Consider the following 17,589-nt stretch of genomic DNA (forward strand, 5'->3'; position numbering starts at 1 on the left):
ATTCATGCAGGAGTTCAACAGATACCATAAAAGAATCATCAACATAAGTTAATACATTTCTTTATCTCACATTCTTTTATCTCCCCAAACAATGTTAGGCTTTCTAGTTCTTCTTGCCATTTCAAGCTTGTTATAGTAGATAATGTATCCCTCTCAATTAAGAATACACATGACCCTTGTTCACCTGTTTCAAGGTTTCAGTGTCTCAAATACAGAAGTAGCAAAAGGGAATACACAAAAGCTGAAGGCTATTTTACATTCTTAACATTTCCCCAAGATGCAAAAGCATCTGAAAATGTATAAAGATATTTCTAGTGGCAAGAAAGGGAGGATTAGAAAAAGGCCATTACTGAGTTCAGACATCACATGTGCAAAATCACAAAACCTCAGGTCAAACCGTGCTTCTTTAAACCATGGATTAACATAAAATGAAACTATCATCATTGATGGCAAAAGTCACAAGTGGCCAATAAAAAGATAAACAATCTATTCCACAATTTACTGTGAGTTAAAATGTGATAAAGATGTGTATAGTGATCAGGTTTGTAATAAGAGCACAAACCTCAAAACAAGTTTAAATTGGGTGATGAAATCAATTTAACAGAAGCACAATCAGTATCTGATACTATTTAGATAAATGGCAAATTAAAAACAAGTTATTGTATTAAGGACTTACACTTCACATGTTAGATTGCCCACAAGGAGCTATGGCAAACTGTAGAGCTTCATATGTGCATAAACTTTCTATAACCACTTACATACATCTGCCGATATATTCACTGATCAAAACAATTATAGAACAATAATCATCATACTCATAGCAGGTATCATAATATCAATAAAACAGCAAAAAGCTTCAGAACATTCAAATTATATGATTGATTGTATTATTGAGTCCCAAACCCCACAAGGAATGTGTTAAAAAGCCAGGTGGCTTTTAGTAACATATAACTTTAAGCAAAAGACAATTAGGTGATCGTGCATTCATTTAAAAGTAATGCATTTGAGGTCTAACATTTTTTTGTTTTAGAAAAACATTACCAGCAAAGCGGGACCTGCAAGATTCAAAAATCGACAGACATCATAAAGCCAAGAAAATTATTGCAAAGAGACATTTTGGCAATCTGTTTTTCTGGCCGACCCTGGCAGACTTCTTTTGAGCAGCTGAAGGTACAATATGGTCTTCATTGATCTGTTGTCACATATCACAATGATACTGCACATGTAAATAGTCTTATACGTGTATAACTAGACTAGACTTTAAATAATTCAAACTGAAGATACAATATATATATATATATATATATATATATATATATATATATATGTATATATATATATATACATATATATATTGTATCTTCAGTATACTATATATATATATATAGTTCTTCATCTTATGGCTATAGGTTTTTCTGATTGTGGGTTGGCGCATTTCCTACATTCATCCTGGTAACTCATCTACATGTGAGGGAACCGCAGGTGAAAGTAGCAGAGCCGGAGCAGGCTGCGTTTCCTCTTGTCGGTCATGCTGCTGCTGTTACTCTCTGAGCGGTGCGCTTTGGTGCGGCTCCTGACTCTGTGGTCCGACCGATCGTCCGAGCGCTGGCTGCGAGACCAAGTGCGGTTCACACTACGGTACTTATCCGGTTGATAGGTTTGGATTTGGAGCTGCCCACGGTACCTGTCGCTCCAGATCCCGTCACCTGTGGCGCCTGCGGAGGCTGCCCTGGGTGCTGGGGGGGGTGAGGGGAGAGAGGGGTAAGAGGGGTAAGGGGGGACGAAGGGGGGGGTAAAGGGGAGTGCGGTGGGGGAGGGGGGATAGAAGAAAGAGGAGGGTACTGGGGCAGATACGGGCCGCCGGAGGCTGCGAGATGCGCATTCACGGTAGCGGACGGCAGATTGTGGGGCAGAGTGCCGAATATGAAGTGTGTTTGGTGGTTGGAGTGGCTGGATGGGTGTGGTGTGTGCACGTGTCCGGGGTGGGTTTGGGAGTGTGCGTGGGGGTGCGGGTGGGAGTGGGACAGGGTTAAGGGAGGTTTGGTACCAGGGCCGCCTACCCCTCTGGCTGAGTGTATGGACTGCACGTGGTAAAGGGCAAGGGGGTTCTGGGAATGTTGGGAGTGAGGAGAAAGGGGTGGTGGACACCCCACCACCATGTTGCCGAAGCGACCCTGAAGCCCATGCTGGGATAGCTGGGAGAGATGGGCCAGCTGCGGGTGTGGTGTAAGCGGCGGTGGGCCGAGGGCGGGCCGACAAGGTAGCGGGCCTCTCTGTAAAGTATGAGGGGAAACTCCTTGTATAGGTGGCGGGAATGGCTGCACGTGGTACCGATGGTGATGGTAGTAAGGTGGAGGCGGCTGCACGGTGTTCGCGTGACAGTACTGTGCGTGCAGTGCCTGAATCTTGGTAGGTCCCCCCTCTAGCGGACACAGAGATGACGGGGAGTGAGGAGGGGGGCCCCCTGTAGTCGGTGGGGGGACAGGTGCGGGGTACGGTGGCCCCGGTGGAATAAGGGGCCCAGGTGGTTTGGCGCGCTTGCTGCCGAATAGTGAGCCCAGGAAAGAGACGCTGTTGTTGCTGCTGCTCCCCCCAGGTCCGCTCCCCGCTCCTGCTCTCTCTGCACTGCTGGAGACTCCCCCAACTCCTGTCCCAGCAGTGGTATGTTGCTGCCCCGGCCCACCCCCCACCCCCGTTCCGGGGCTCAGGATGGGGCGGTGAGGCCGGAAGTCTTCTGATCCATAGCATCCAGAGACAACCCCAGGCACCGCATAACGCTGGTGCGGCTGTGGGCTGTTAATGACAGAGCCCTGGGAACACATAGAAGCAACATGTACTGGGCAGTAACACTTTCTTCTATTCCTCTGTCATCACAGGAACAAATAAAGGACATCTCAAAACAAAAACAAGTGCCAGAAAAACGAACAAACTTGAACAAGACATGCTAGATAAGTCTTTGAAGGGAAATGCAGGTCTAGTTGTGAAACAAAGCGATAGCTTATCTTAAAGACTTACTTCCATGGTACTGTCCAGAGAACCAACACTGTTCCTGCGACCACGCTTCCCTGTAGCCCACCAGGAAGAGGAAGAAAAGGTGAAAGATTGCAGAGTGGAAAGAGAGTTGATTTCATACGGAGGTATAGGATCTATTTACAGAATTTAATGACCACAGAAGAACTTAACAACCATAATTAAAGCCAGAGAGAGGAAACATGCAATTTGTGTGTTTAGATGCAGCTGTCTCACCTGTCTCTGAAAGGTCCCTGAGAGATGAGCTGAGCGCTGTGCGTTTGAGACCCTCACCCAATGAGCAGTTGTCATCAAAACTTGTTCTTCCCAAAGTGCCATTAACAACTTCGCTCTTGAGCCCTACACCACCCACCACATTTCCAGTTAACAGGCTCGGGCGCATTACACCTTTCTGTTTCTCCAGCTCAGCTGTTAAGCACAGAGATTTAATTAAATGTATTTAAATCAAAATGAAACCACATATAAGACCTAACAACATTTATTAAATTGTTATATTGTACAAGTTGTATCAATATATTCCCCAACCCAAACAATGAGACTTAGAAAAAGTGGCTGGTTTCTGTTCTTCACATTAAAGATTCATGAATGGTTTTCAACTCAAAGTCCACTAATGCAATACATATTATTCAACCACATGGATGTGATTGTTGTCAGTTGAAAGGACTAAGATGGCAGGTTTGTGTAAAAATCATGTTCAACATATGTGGATTTTTTGTGAGAATATTTCTTTCAAATATAACATGCACTGTCCCGACCAAATAAACAAATAAATAAAGGAAGGCCTGTGAACACTTTTAGCGCTGACCTGTTGTCAATTATTGTACTTGTGGCATTGTTGTGCTGGTGCGTGTTTTATCTTTGTCAGCTGCCAAGGGACTACATATGGAAACTAGCATATAATAGCTATAATCTGGCATATTAACATCGCAAACATTGTAGATGTTCATAAATATGCACTGCCCCTAACAAAAATATATAAAAATGGTGGCACAATGAAGATGGTGCTTACATTCAACTCTGTACTTCTCCATCTCCTGCACTTCAGCGATGCTCTCCCTGAGATCGCTAACAAAGCGTGTGCGATCTTGCTGACTGGGTGCCAGAAAGACAATGAGGACCTTTCTTTCTCCACCCAGGACAGCTGAGGTCAGTCGAATACCATGAGGGTAGTCTGTTGTAAAGAGAAATAAATAATAATAGCAGAAAACATGAAATCATTAACCGACATGGCAGTAAAAAAACACGTCTCACATGAGCTCTGGAACATGTGCACTTGCATCTCAACCAAAGGGAAAGATTGTCTGAAACTGTAGGTCACTGAGGTTTTCTTCTTCTGGAAGATTTTGGTCACCTATAAAAAAGAAAAAGAAAAAAAAAAGACTTCACAACATTTTCTTTTGTTTAACCTTTACCCTAATCAAAAAGCTTCTTGGGAAAAAAGCACCAAAATAGCCACAAAAAAATGAGAAGAAAACAAGGATGTAAACGCAACAAACGTGACAAAAATTCAACAAAAAATGACAAAAATTCAACAAAAAGTGACAAAAAACTCAACCAAAAAGTGACAAAAAATCAACAAAAATGTGACAAAAAATCAACAAAAAGTGACAAAAACTCAACAAAAATGTCCCAAAAATGAAAAAAAAAGAAAGAAAAAAAAAACATACAAAAGGTGACACAACACAGCAACAACGCGAGGAAAAAGATCAGTTTTGTGGGTCTTAGCTTTCAAATGAGGTGTTTACACAGGCCTATATAATAGCCAAAGAGGACAGAATGCGTTTGGTTTAGGCGGGTGGTAAGAGGTTAATAAAGATGCGGGGAAAGTAACACATCTATTGTTAATCTGGGATAAGGCATGAAAACAAATTCTATATTGTTTTATTTAATTTCGCAGCTGGCCAGCGCTAAACGAAGCCTCACCACTAAAAGGTCGTTGAACAGAAAGACCTCTCGCTGATGCACCCCTGTCCTCTGAGGTCGGTTTGGGTCGGGCACCTCATAGAGCTGACAGCAGCACACCAGCCGCCGGTGTGGGAGGGACAGTACCTTTACACAGAAGACACCAAATCATTTGTTGTACACATTAGTCTAATAGGCAATCCCACCATAGTAACACAAGTCGTTGTGGTGGTAGGTAATTGAAATACGTGCATTTACTCAAAATTCTGTTATCATTCTCATTTACATAAAAAGTACCAACAGGCCTCAGTATTATATAACTCAGATCTTTCTACTTTAAATACAAATTGTGTCAAAACAAGACTTAAAATAATACATTTGCACCAAAACAAGGCTAAAATTTGACTAAATTTAGAGAAATCTTTACTAAACCTGAACTTTTGCACATTTATAATTTATCACATATTTTGTTAGGCTGTGTGAGTAAAAAAAAAAAAATTGTGAATCTCAGTCAAATGGAATACCTCAGTGATTTTTCAATATATTGTAGCATTTATAATAATTTATTAATTATATAGAGCTGAACAGTCTCACCCACTCCCGGTCACGTGTCTGTATGTAAAATATCCCATTTATTTTTAGCATCAATTGTTCAACAAATTCAAATATTAAGAGTTTAACAGTATGACGACTGCTAACCAGCTATGTGCCAACTCATGGACATAAAACACACAAGGTTAAATTTGTCTAATTTTGTCGTATTTGTGTGTTTTCTTTCTTGTAAAATACCTGCGCATTGATCAGTAGTTAATATTTTATTTTTTAAAAATATCAACTCTAAATATAAATGGGATATTTGACGTCGGATCCAGACATGTGACCGGGAGTGGGTGGGACTGCTGAGCTCTATTGTGTAGCCCTAAAGTACAAGTAAACATATTTTTGCAATTGTATTTAATGGTCCACACCTCCACAGCTGCTTCTACATTACCAGAACTATCACTATCACTGCCATTTATAAAACACTGAGGCAGCTACATTACGCACTGGCTTCTTTCCTACTATGACTCTTTCCACAGCTTGCACTTGCGACACATGGTCATCGTTCGTCCGGAGTTCCCATTTCTGTATCCGCTGGTAGATTCCAACAAGCAAGTCTCTCGGGATATCTTGACCATTGTCTACACCTTGGGAAAAAAGCATTGAAACAGATGAACTCTATAAAGAAAAGAAACTTAGAAACGCACGCCATATGGGCAGTAATTACAAAGCACCTCTGAGATTCTTGATGAAGTCGTCTAGTTTCATCTTTCTCTCAGGTTTGACGTTAGGGCTGTACATATCGGTGTTGAGGAGTATGATGGCAAAGGCCAAGATGAAGATGGTATCAGGGTTTTGAAACTGCCGGACGAGGGTTGGGTTACATACGCAGTACCTCTGACTGCAAAACAGAAAGCATGGTTTAATCTTACCTTGAAACAACATTCTACACTACAGGCCTGCGGAGATTGACATTGCACTATAAATACATTTGATACAAGTGCATTGTCCTTTTGAATGAAAAATCCACATATCTGAAATATGAATATCTCTTCTTCCATCTGAGAGTGTGACAACATCACATTCTATAATCTGCATAATAACCACAAAGAACCAGAAAAAGTACACACCTAAAAGCTTCTATGAGTCTCTCCACCTTCTGAGCTTCTCCTTGGACTTTGATTTGAGCCTGAAACTTCCTCAGAGCATCGTCGAGGTCCATTCCTGAGAAATCCATCTCATCCACCACACAGCTGTAACAGACAGAGGGCACACTCACCTTACAGCATCCCCCTGAGACAAAGCAACACTCAGCGAGCATATGGACCATAAGTCATGTCACACATTGCAAATCATTTATAGTGTGTACGAGTAAAGGTCAAGGTAGCTATAAGGTCGCCTTCATTTGCACCTTAAACATGGCTTTACAGCAAAACAACATAAAATATACTACTGCTTAAATACTCACTCTAAAACATCTTTGTTGAACTGTTTCTGTCGATTTCCAAGAAACTCTCCAATCATTTGTCGGCTCAGACCTTTCCGCTCCAGGATGAAGCGAGCTATCCCAACCGGAGTATCAGATACAAACCCTCTTTCTATTAGGTACTGGATTCCTTTCTCTGGTTTCCTGCAGAAATACAATTTGAATAATCTAATATAATTCGTACCACTAATGCAATTTGAATATTTTGCTTATTTTCACAGTCTTACTTGTTGAAAAGGTTAAGGCCTATGCGATATTGCCGTCTCTGAACTACGTCACTGTTAAAAGGTGGCGAGTCCCAGCTGTGGCGGCTCTCCCTTTGATAGGTCTGTTTGCCCAGAGGCGGGAGAGGTTCTCGGAGGCTGTCCTGGGATGAAGAGCCAGAGCTGCAGTTGACCGTCTCATTGGAGTTTGTGGTGGAGTTGAGTGAATCATTGTCCCCATCAGAGCAACAGGGCTGCTCTAAGCCACCAGGGGGCAGTACTGTAGAGGAGGAGGAGGACAGTGGCGTGGTGGGGGGCTGCTGAGGGGAGGAAGAGGAGGAGGGCGTGTCGTACTGGTGGTGGTGGATGGGGTGGTGGTGATGGTGGTGATGGGCCACTACTTGGTGAGGGATGTGTGTGGGTATGGGCCGCCCTGTGGGCCTGGTCTGCCCCTGGGCAGCAGCTGTAGACGTGGAGCGAGCTCCTGTGGCTGGGGAATGTTTGAGTGTTCCCTGAGGCGAGCCTGCCCCGACCCCAGACTCCTGTTCGTACACCAGCTGTCTGCTGAGGGACCCGCGGTCGGAGCGGTCACTCATGTCCACAGAGCTGTCGCTGGGTGGCTCTATGGTGAGCAGAGGCAGGTGTGCTCCCCTCAGCCTGTAGTCACGACACTCTGTGCAGGGGGTGCTGCGGCGGCTGTTACTGCTCCCTCCCCCCTCTGTGTCTCTGCTATCCTCACGCCCCCCCACTCCTGTCCCAGGACCCCAGTACTCTGTGTCTGTGCTGCTGGGTGCGCGGTCTAGGGACAGGGGAGAGGATGGCATGCCATCGTCCATGTAGAGAGTGACATCGCTGTAGGAGGTGGCAGTGCTGTCTCCATGCATGCTCAGTCCTCCACCAGGACCCCTGGCTCGGTCTGCCAGCCCCCGCTGTGACGACGGGTTACTGCTGCTGCTCCAAACACACTCCCCAAAGTCCTCACTCAGCCCTCCGCCCTCCCGACTGCCCTCCTGCGAGTCATTACGACCTCCGCGGCAGGTGAGGGCATCGTCAATGGAATCAGCCAGTGACTTGACCTGCAAGGATCACATTCAGCACATGGTGATCCTCATTTCCAGTATAGCACATGTGTTTCCATTATAGATACTGTGTGTCTTATCCAAAAGCTCAGAATATAAAGAGACATTGGAAAAAAAGTAATCATTGCAACAGATATTAATATAAATTTACAGACCAAAGAAAGTTGTTGATTGGCAGATCTATTGTCGTACCTGTTTGGAAAAGGAGTCCTCCAGGTGGGTGTAGTCCCCTGGGCGGTCAGCGTCTGGGGAGTGAGGGGGGCCGATGGCCACACTGTGGGTGAAGCTGGTCTGTGTTTGAGCCTGTTGCTGTGGCTGGCGCTCATCAAAGGAATACTGCAGTCTCATGTTGGACAGGATGATGCGGCGGGTCATGCGGCTCTCTGAAGCTGAGCTTCTGAGGCGCTCGAAGTTCTTGTTCATGCGATACTGTCTAAAGGCCGTCTGAATAGTGCGCGCTGCTCTGCGACTTACAAAAGAACCTCCGTACTTTCTTTCCAACATCTCAACCTGTGACACCGTGTTGAAAGAGTGGAATGTTACATGTTTGTCTATGATTTGTATAAGTGCCTCAAAGTTTTACCTTTTTGTCTTGCAGATCTGTTGAAAGCTCATAACTATCAGACAGAGCCTTGCATCTCTTGTTCTCCTCCTCCTCCTGCTTCCGTAAGGCGAGGCTGGCTGGTTGGTGGCGTGTCCGCAGTGCCCAGGCCAAGCTGGCAGAGCTGGAGGTGGACACACATGTAGGTCCCCTGGAGCCCGGAGGAGTGCTGCTGTCAGGGTAGCGCTCAGAGCCGCGCAGGTACGGAGACTGGCCAAATGAGCTGTCTTTGTGGCTGGAGTCTGGACACTGAGAGTCTCCTTCCACACTGTGAGAGAAACATACACTGTCAGAGCAGTTTACTGTTAAAGGTACCATAGATGTAAATGTAGAAACTTACATGTACAGTTTTGAGCGGCGCAGATTTAGCCATTTCTTTGTGGTGCCCATAATAACCACAGTTTTAATGTATGTAGTCAGCAATTTTTCTTAAACTAAAGCCCCATTATATATAAGTAACTCACTACAACAGACATAAACACCTATGCTCACTATCTTTGGCCTTTAATGAGTCCCAAGGATGAGTTAATATACAACTAGTTTCACCGAGCGTTTGTTATCTCAGAGTTTCTCCTTAAAACACTTTCACCATGTCTTCAACTTGTAAAACACAGTAACTTTAGAAGAAATCCACTTCTGCTACATACCAGCAACACAGTTCTGACAGGAAAGACCTGGTTGTTATGGAAACAGCAGGTGTAAAAACACCTGTAACCTCGAGAGAATCACAAAACACTGCAATTATCACATTCTGGCTCTTTCACTGTCACTCACAGATTTACTTTGGAAAGCTACTGAATAAGAGGAATGCCTAAAACAAAAATAGGAGAAAAAAACACTGCAATTTTTGGCGTCAACTCCAACATGCGTCCCGTTTTAGATACAATCCAACCAGAATCCCCTTCAAAGTGTGTGTGGTTGAAAGAGCAACTGAAGTCACAAACTCCAGCCCACATTTCCTTCTTGTGTAAGCCGCACCCCTTTAGTCAGCAGTGTCCAGCTGACCGCTCCATAAACAGGCATGTGAAAATAACACTGTGCTGAAGTCAACTTCACAAAAAGCATCCAATGGAATTACTTACTGTTCTAAGCCACGTATGTCTAAAGGAACTTAATGATTTGAAAACAAAATAGCAGCCGTTCTAACGCTGTCACCAGACATGTTTGCACTGAGCAGAACTGTGCTTGTACAATGTGGTTTGTTGACAGGATATCCTGTACTTGACCTGTTTTTTTCTCCTCTTTGGATATTATTCAGCATGGGAGTCGACGGACGTGAGGCATTATTCTAACATCTACAGGAATTCACACAAAGCAGCTGCAAGGCTCGATTTAATGCAAAGGTTTATGCTCATGCACAACTTTATATTTATTTATTTTCTACATCTGTAGTGCACAAAATTTATGATGCACTAATTCTTTTATAAATGTTTTCACTTTGCGGCATCCTTTATCATTCCTCCTCCTCTGCGCCTTAAATAGAGGGAGTGAGAAGAGGGAGGGGGTTGCTTGGTGACGGTTGCTGTGGGACCCTCGTGGGCGGGAGGCGGTTGTTAGGGCGAGTAGTTGCTATGACGATCTATTGACTGTTATCATCATAGTGGTGGGTGTTGAATATGCTCCACAGGTTGTGAATGGCAATTTGCATATTATTTGTTATATAAAAAGCATTTCAAACAACCTGCAAAAGCTTCATGTTAATTGATTCAGTGGATTCAAAGTTTTCATGCTCCTGTTTGAGTATGAAAGAGGAGCATGAAAACTCCTCTTTCCACTGTACAAATACTTTCATACTTGTACAGTGGATTCAAAGTTTTCTTGCTCCTCTATTTAATTCCAATGAATTAAAATGTATTATCATTTTAATTCATTGGATATTAAATTAATATACATTTTTAATTACTAAAAAGTCTAGACTCTGGTGTTTTGGTCACGTTTCTGCTGCATGGAGTTTGCCCCACGCTCTTTAACACTAGCATTAGAGCGGGACCCATCGACGATATAGTCTCTCTCTCTCGGGACATGGACAGTGTTTAACTCACAGTGGGAGAAATAGTTTGGAGTTTGTCCTGCAAAAGCGTAATAACATGCGAAAGGCTGCATGCGAGGAGAGCAAAGGGAAAGCAGTTAGCGTTTGTTGTAGTCAGCGCTGCTTGTAGCACATGCCTCAGCGGGCCCCTTTTTTCCCTAAGCGACACCCCAAGGTGCCCTTCTTGGGCAACGCTGGTGTTGTCGGGCCCTGTATCTTTTTTGGGGGAATGAATGGAATGGATCACAGGCCTAAAATGTTATAAAAAACAGCATCAATGCGACTGAGAGGAACTACTTCATAAGCAGCTCGCTCGCAAAAGTAGTAAATGCCCACAAATCAATGTTGTTTTTACTGAGCAAAATTGTAAAGGTGATGAATAGGTGGCGTTCACGATTTAGGATGTGATGATGACATATTGTCAGATGCAGGGCCAATACATGGGCTAATACATGGGAGAAATGCAGTTTTTGTAAGAAATCTCCAAAACGAAAATTGACAAATGTTTTTCCTCATCAGTATTAGATCATGATTGGATTCACAAACCTGTGATATTAGTTTTATGTCTGAAAGTCCTTTCTATTGGACAACATCACGCTCATGTTTTCACGTTTTTCTGAGAAAATAATTGGACATTAGTTCATATGTGCTGACAGAGGAGAAAATGAACTTTGTGACAGTTTTTGTTTCATGTGGATTCCTCCAGTAATGACTGAGATATGAGCCAAAAAAAAAAGACATAAATATATGCATTTTGTCAGTTACCACAGTCACCAATTTAAAACTATAGGCTCTTTAGAATGTTGTGATGTCACGGGAACGCCACCTATTAACAAGTAAAAAAAAAAATGTTGGTTTTGTTTATATCCATGTTTTTGTTTTCAAGCCAATTATCCAGTCAGAAAGCCGAATGAGTCCCACTGCTAGGGTTTCCAGGTCCAGTGGTTAAGACCAGCTTGGAAATAAAGGGACTCTCCTACTTTCACAACAACACACATCAAGTCATCTGTTTGTGTCCTCATTTGCCACTCACAGTAACCTAAGTTCAGTTGTAGTGCCTTTTGTAATCTGCTAACAAACAAACAAACAAACAAACCTTTACTTAATATATAATTGTAGAGTAATGAGAAGAGATTTTTACTGATTGAAAATAACTTAGATTCTAACATCAGACTATATAAATAAGAATATCATTATTTAACTGTATGTTATAAATAGAACGAAGTGTGCTACCCCCTTTAAAGGAGTGGAAAGCTGCCACTCGTGTGTTCAGCGCCAACAGGTAGAAAGTGGCGGACTCAACAGGACAGTAACTTCAAATCACAGGAGCAGATGGTATTTTGATTCGACGGAGCCCCATAAAAAGCGGCTGTAGACCAAGCGCCGCGACAGGTCTGCCTTCATTTTTAGCCAATGTCAAAAGATGATTCTGTAGCTGTGCCAACACTTCCAAATTCAAGGTTGTTAAACACATTTTCAGTGGGATTTATGAATAAAGCACAAGCTATGCAAAATCATACAACAAGCAGGCAACATTATTATGACCATTAAAAGGTGAAGAAAAAAATCTAGCACCTGTTCGTGGGTGGAATATTAGGCAGCAAGTGAACATTTTGTTCTCTAAGCTCATGCGTTAGAAGCAGAAAAAAATGAACAAAAGGGTCAGGATGTCTTCAATACCATGTAACAGATGTAAGCGTGAAAATGGTCGGTACTTATCCAAAGTTGTTCAAGGCAGGTGTCGCACGCTGACCAGTCTGATTCAACAGACAAGTCACTGCTGCTCATGCCATAAAAACAAACAGGGGATTCAGAGCAGAATTTACTTCAATGGCAAAATATTCCGTCATGGTTATATGTAACACAAAACTAGTATTTAAAAGTGACTAAAAATGACTGAACCTACAGAAATTTCCATCTAATGAAAACTGAATTAAAAAACTAAATAGAACTAGGTCAAAACGTTTTGAATTTAAATTATTAAGTTTCTATTTAACTATAGCTTTAGATTTACAGACTGAGCTCACAAACAGGGCGCTTTGGAAGCAAATGTGTTTAAAACAATGGTTCCCAACCTGGGGAGCCTGGATTGCAAGAGGGGGAGGGGAAGAGCTTTGTCTGACCCATTTAAGCAAATTAAATCCTTAAAAATCATCAAATATGACTGACAAAGGGCGACAAATGCAGTTTGTTTCTTTGTTATTCAAAGAGGGGGTATTATGCTTTTTTCAATCACATAGCACCAGTCTATAGCACACTACAATGATGACGAAACCTTCTGTTGGTCTGTAAATGCAGTAAATTAGAATAACTGCCTTGTATAAAATTGTTCTTTCAAAATGGCTGTAGCGAATGTCTTGAAATAGGCCTCTGTCTCTTTCAGAACCTCTGACCCTTTCCGACGCGCCCCCTCCACACGCTGTCTGTGGCATCAGTGGGGAGGGGGTTCTGCTGAGGAGCAGTGGTTGGTTACTCGGCTGGTGACGAAAGCTCGGAGGCGTCTCAAGGAGGTGGGGGCGTTCCTAGGAGGACTCAGGCAAACCTATCCCTAAAATGGCCGCCATCAGAGTCTTTACAGATTACTCAAAAATACGTGAATGTGCCAAGGCAACACTTCAGGCATGTTTTTAATGAGGGAATGACATAATAACATGATGTAAAGCTTGAAAAAGTTGATTTTGCACAATACCCCCCCTTTAATGCTTAATGGCCACTACTTTTATGTTTTAATACATTTGTGGGGGCCACAGTTTTGGACTGGGGGCGTGGCCTGACTACAGCGTGCACAGGTGGGGCTTAAGGGAAAAAAGGCTGGGAACCACTGATTTAAAACCCAATTAAAAATACTTTTACTTTTCAGTCAATCCAGTTCATAACCATCTGACAGAGATAGTCATCAGATACTTGTTCTAAAACGTAGTTAAATTATACTTTATTAATCTCCGTAGACAAATCAATCTCTGCATTTGACCCATCCTCAATGCCGCTGGGGAAATCTGTAGGAGCAGTGAGCACCCAGTCTGGGCCAGCGCCAGATGTGGAACCAGGCTAATGGTCAGAAACACCTGGCTGGAAGATTAACCTATTGTTCATGTGTTTTAGTTGTAGGAGAAACCGGAGCACCTGGAGGAAACCTATGCAAACATATGCAAACTCCACCCAGGAGGGAATCGAACCCAGGACCTTCTTGCTATGAGGCATAAGTAAGTAGTAGTTCGAGTAAAGTAAAAGTACTTAAAATGTTTACTACTTTTGTATCTTTTTTACATGGTTACTTCCCACCAGTGCCTTTAACAGGTGTTGGGCTTAAACACTTGCATTTCAAACAAACATAAATCATCCGATGACATAACGTGCCTCCTACAGGTTGCACTTTTGCCTGGAGCTATTGTCGAGGCAGTGAGCGCGGTGAGTGAGAGACAAGGTAAGAGTGATATACGAGGTAAAAGTTAGATGTATAAAACATGAGACTGGCCATATCGCAGCTGGCATTCACGGCTCATCCCTTATGTAACAGACACAGTATCCCTCTGTCAGTGGCAGGGAGAACGTTTCCTCTCAAGGGGCTGCACCGTAAAGACTAGCCCACTACCGCAGAACATTCAATTAGCGCTTTAACAGATGGTAACATTGCAATAAACAGCAAAGTGTGAGCAGAATGGGGTGGATATCGACAAGATGGAGGTATGAATGAGTGCTGTAAAGTGCAGAGAGGCGTCCTCCCAGTTTGTTCTCATATAATATTGATGTGCTGAAGTGTGGCGGAGCAGCGGGGGGTCTGACTGTGCCTCTGAAACACCAGCAGGAAATCGAGGCCCGGCCCATAATCACATCGACCTGTGTTGACTCACTCCTCGTGAGCATTGACTGACGCGGATATTACAGAGGAAGAAGTAGCCTTTTTTGTGGCTTTTTAACACTTTTTGACACACAAACTTTAAGATAGTGGCAGGACGATTATTCAGAAAGTAGAAAAACCCAACACTTTAGGGTTGCTAGATCTTATGACAAAAATAAAATTACTCTCAAGTCTTCATGCCAGTGTAGGCCTCCACTGACTATTGCTCAAACGCGGAATGGCATGTGCACATAAACTTGTTTTTGTGTCCTTGAAGGAGCTGTACCTGATTTCCTTTCTAGTTATGGAATGAAATTTGTTTTGTCTCCATTAAGTATTTTGTAAACTCAGACATTTGTGGGGAAAACACTGTAGATCTAATAAAAAAGCATTTGTATCAATTTCATGAACTTGGAGGCGAGTTTTCTAGCATTCTTGTGAAAGTGACCCTGAAAAGTGACACTGCAAGTAGTGAAATGTGACTATAATCATGTCCCTGATGAGAATCGGGACGCTACAGATATGTTAGGAAGATTAGGGATGAGCTTGTACCCCCACCAACATTTCAATTTAGTAGCTTCCTCTTTCATTGTTTGAAATTAAAAACTCAGGTATAGGGCCTTTAAATGCAGCCCCCCCAAAGAAAAAGTTCAGGGAGAATGAGACACCATTTTCACACATGGATCGGCTGCACAAAGTCCAGATCTTAACCCCATTGAAGATCTTTGGGATGTGCTGGAGGCTTTGCACAGTGGCCACACTCTCCCATCATCAATTCACAATCTCAGTGAAAAATTCATGCAACACTGGATCTTTTGACATTGCAGAAGTTTTTGCCACAGTGAATGCGTACTGTAATCAAAGCTAAAGGCAGTTCAACCAAGTATTTGAGTCTGTGACCTTTTTTGTGGTGACTTTTTTGTGGCTAGTGCAACTTTAACATTATAAAAATATACAATGTGCTGAAAAACTTACAATACTTGTTGTTTTGCTTTATGCTACACTGGTAATATTTCACTGGAGACTCATGCTTGATCACTGAACTTACCAGCAAGTAAAATGCACACCTGCAGTTTCGTACTAAGATGGCAGTGGAACTACAAAAATAAAGGAAGATGGGTTGCCTGAATCTCTCAGACATTTCAGATTGGTGCCGATAGGTCTTTATCCACTGGCCCAAAGCATGAGGCTCTATGGGTGTTTTCTGATTGGACAATTTGCAAAGGATAAGACCAAGAACCAAAACAAAGAATCAGAGATAACTTTTATTTGAAGTAAAAGCGAAAGAACAACATCATTGTCCGATTACCTGAAAATCATTTTTCATTCAGACATTGTCAGTGGGAGTGTTTATTCCCTCTGTTTTACTACTTGCTAATTGAAGTTGACTTAAATAGATTTGAAAAAGGTTACTTCATATCTCTGGGGCACAGAAAGCTAATATGTATTTCATAAAATATTCCCCCACACACACTACAACACCTGCAGCATTTCTTAAGTAACAAGTGGAGGTAGTTTAGACTCACACATGATGAGAATGAGTCAGGTGTATGGGCTTTAAACACACGCAGGAGCTCTTTCTCAGTGCTATTGCTCATGCAGAGAGTTCAAAAACAAAGAATTTACATCTGCGCAAAACTCGGACGGCAACAACTTCACTGAAACAGGATATCTTCAACTTGTGTGACAGAAACAAGGTCCATTTTATTACGTTTCTAAGGCTCAAACAACTACATTGCCAAATTATTGTTATGGCAATGCAAAAACAATATATCACAAAATCACTGAGGTCTTTCCATTTGTAACACAGCATAAACAACAAACACGTACAAAGGTTCAAAGGTTTTAGCCATAATGCTCATCATTTCAATCTCATCTCCATATTGTAGCTGCAATATTCAAGACAGTTGTCAAATATCTCAACTTTTTTTTCACATGTCTAGCACTACAAGGCACAAATCTTCCAAAAAAAATGATTTGCGTCACAAAAACCTGATCTAAAAGTCTAATTAACATCCTTCCTACTCATTTCATGTTATTGCCAGAAACAGGAACACAGAAGATTATTAGATGCACAAGTAAAGGGGAAAAAGCCTTGAGCTGTAATTACCTTAAAATGTGATTCATTTCACAAAATACTTATATTGTGATCTGCAATTAAGCTCCGTGAAAAGATTAGATGTCGTTGCAATTGCCAGCGCAAGAACAAAGCCTTCTCTCTCAGTACATTTTTCTTTTTTTAAAACAAACAATAAAATCATTCATGGTTGGGAATTTTTGCAACGCCAACTCGGTGGCCGTTTCGTCCGTCCAAAGAGCTGACACATTTCTCCCTCTGACCCTGCCGCTTTTTCACATCACGAAGAACGGAAAAAAAAGATGAAAGAAAGGAACGTGTTTTTGAGATAAAAGTGGCGCAGCGTTTTGTACGTGTCACCTAATCTGATCTGCGCCGCTGAAGCAAAGAAATCAAGATGAAGATAGGACTTTTATATACAGTAGACAAACAACTGTGCACTTTCCGCTTCCAATAAAGCCCTAACGCTATTACACCTCGGGTCTATTTGTCATCCTTTGTCAGTGGAGCATAACAGAGGAGGTGCTGCAGTTTAGATGGTTCTGTGCAGCGGCGTTGCTCTCGTCATGGCCTCACCTGACATTTAACACAAGTCATAAGGAAACAGACTAGCTTTCAGTCAGGGCTGCACAATATGGGGGGTACATTGTGAGAGATAACAGATCTTGAATATTGTGACAATGCTTCTTTCTCAAACAAATTTCAAGACAGTGTTTCATTAAATAGAAAAAAAATGTTAGCAATTGCTTTTTTTTCCGTTTTCGAGTCAAAACAAGACTTAAAAACTACAGAATCTGGGTCAAA

The 17,589-nt window shown here is 42.4% G+C and overlaps 1 protein-coding gene across 2 annotated transcripts in view; it reads right to left on the reverse strand.

Annotated features, from left to right (window-relative positions):
• Positions 1–1,464: 1,464 nt before the first annotated feature.
• The window catches only part of iqsec2b (IQ motif and Sec7 domain ArfGEF 2b), a 50,791-nt gene continuing 34,666 nt past the window's right edge, over positions 1,465–17,589 (reverse strand). Inside the window, exons 2-14 of one of the 2 annotated variants that reach the window (XM_079558451.1) lie at positions 8,824–9,109; positions 8,433–8,750; positions 7,186–8,237; positions 6,941–7,102; positions 6,603–6,725; positions 6,207–6,373; positions 5,980–6,113; positions 4,954–5,079; positions 4,282–4,381; positions 4,040–4,201; positions 3,247–3,438; positions 3,016–3,065; positions 1,465–2,810 (exon numbers count right to left, since the gene is read on the reverse strand). In XM_079558451.1, the coding sequence (XP_079414577.1) occupies positions 1,629–2,810; positions 3,016–3,065; positions 3,247–3,438; positions 4,040–4,201; positions 4,282–4,381; positions 4,954–5,079; positions 5,980–6,113; positions 6,207–6,373; positions 6,603–6,725; positions 6,941–7,102; positions 7,186–8,237; positions 8,433–8,750; positions 8,824–9,109 (4,054 nt within the window). In that variant the 3' untranslated portion in view covers positions 1,465–1,628. Of the gene's footprint in view, positions 2,811–3,015; positions 3,066–3,246; positions 3,439–4,039; positions 4,202–4,281; positions 4,382–4,953; positions 5,080–5,979; positions 6,120–6,206; positions 6,374–6,602; positions 6,726–6,940; positions 7,103–7,185; positions 8,238–8,432; positions 8,751–8,823; positions 9,110–17,589 lie in introns of both variants that reach the window. The other variant, XM_079558450.1, reaches the window with a different exon arrangement.

Source organism: Gobius niger, assembly GCF_951799975.1.
Source record: "Gobius niger genome assembly, chromosome: 6".
NCBI classification, from domain to species: Eukaryota; Metazoa; Chordata; class Actinopteri; order Gobiiformes; family Gobiidae; genus Gobius; species Gobius niger.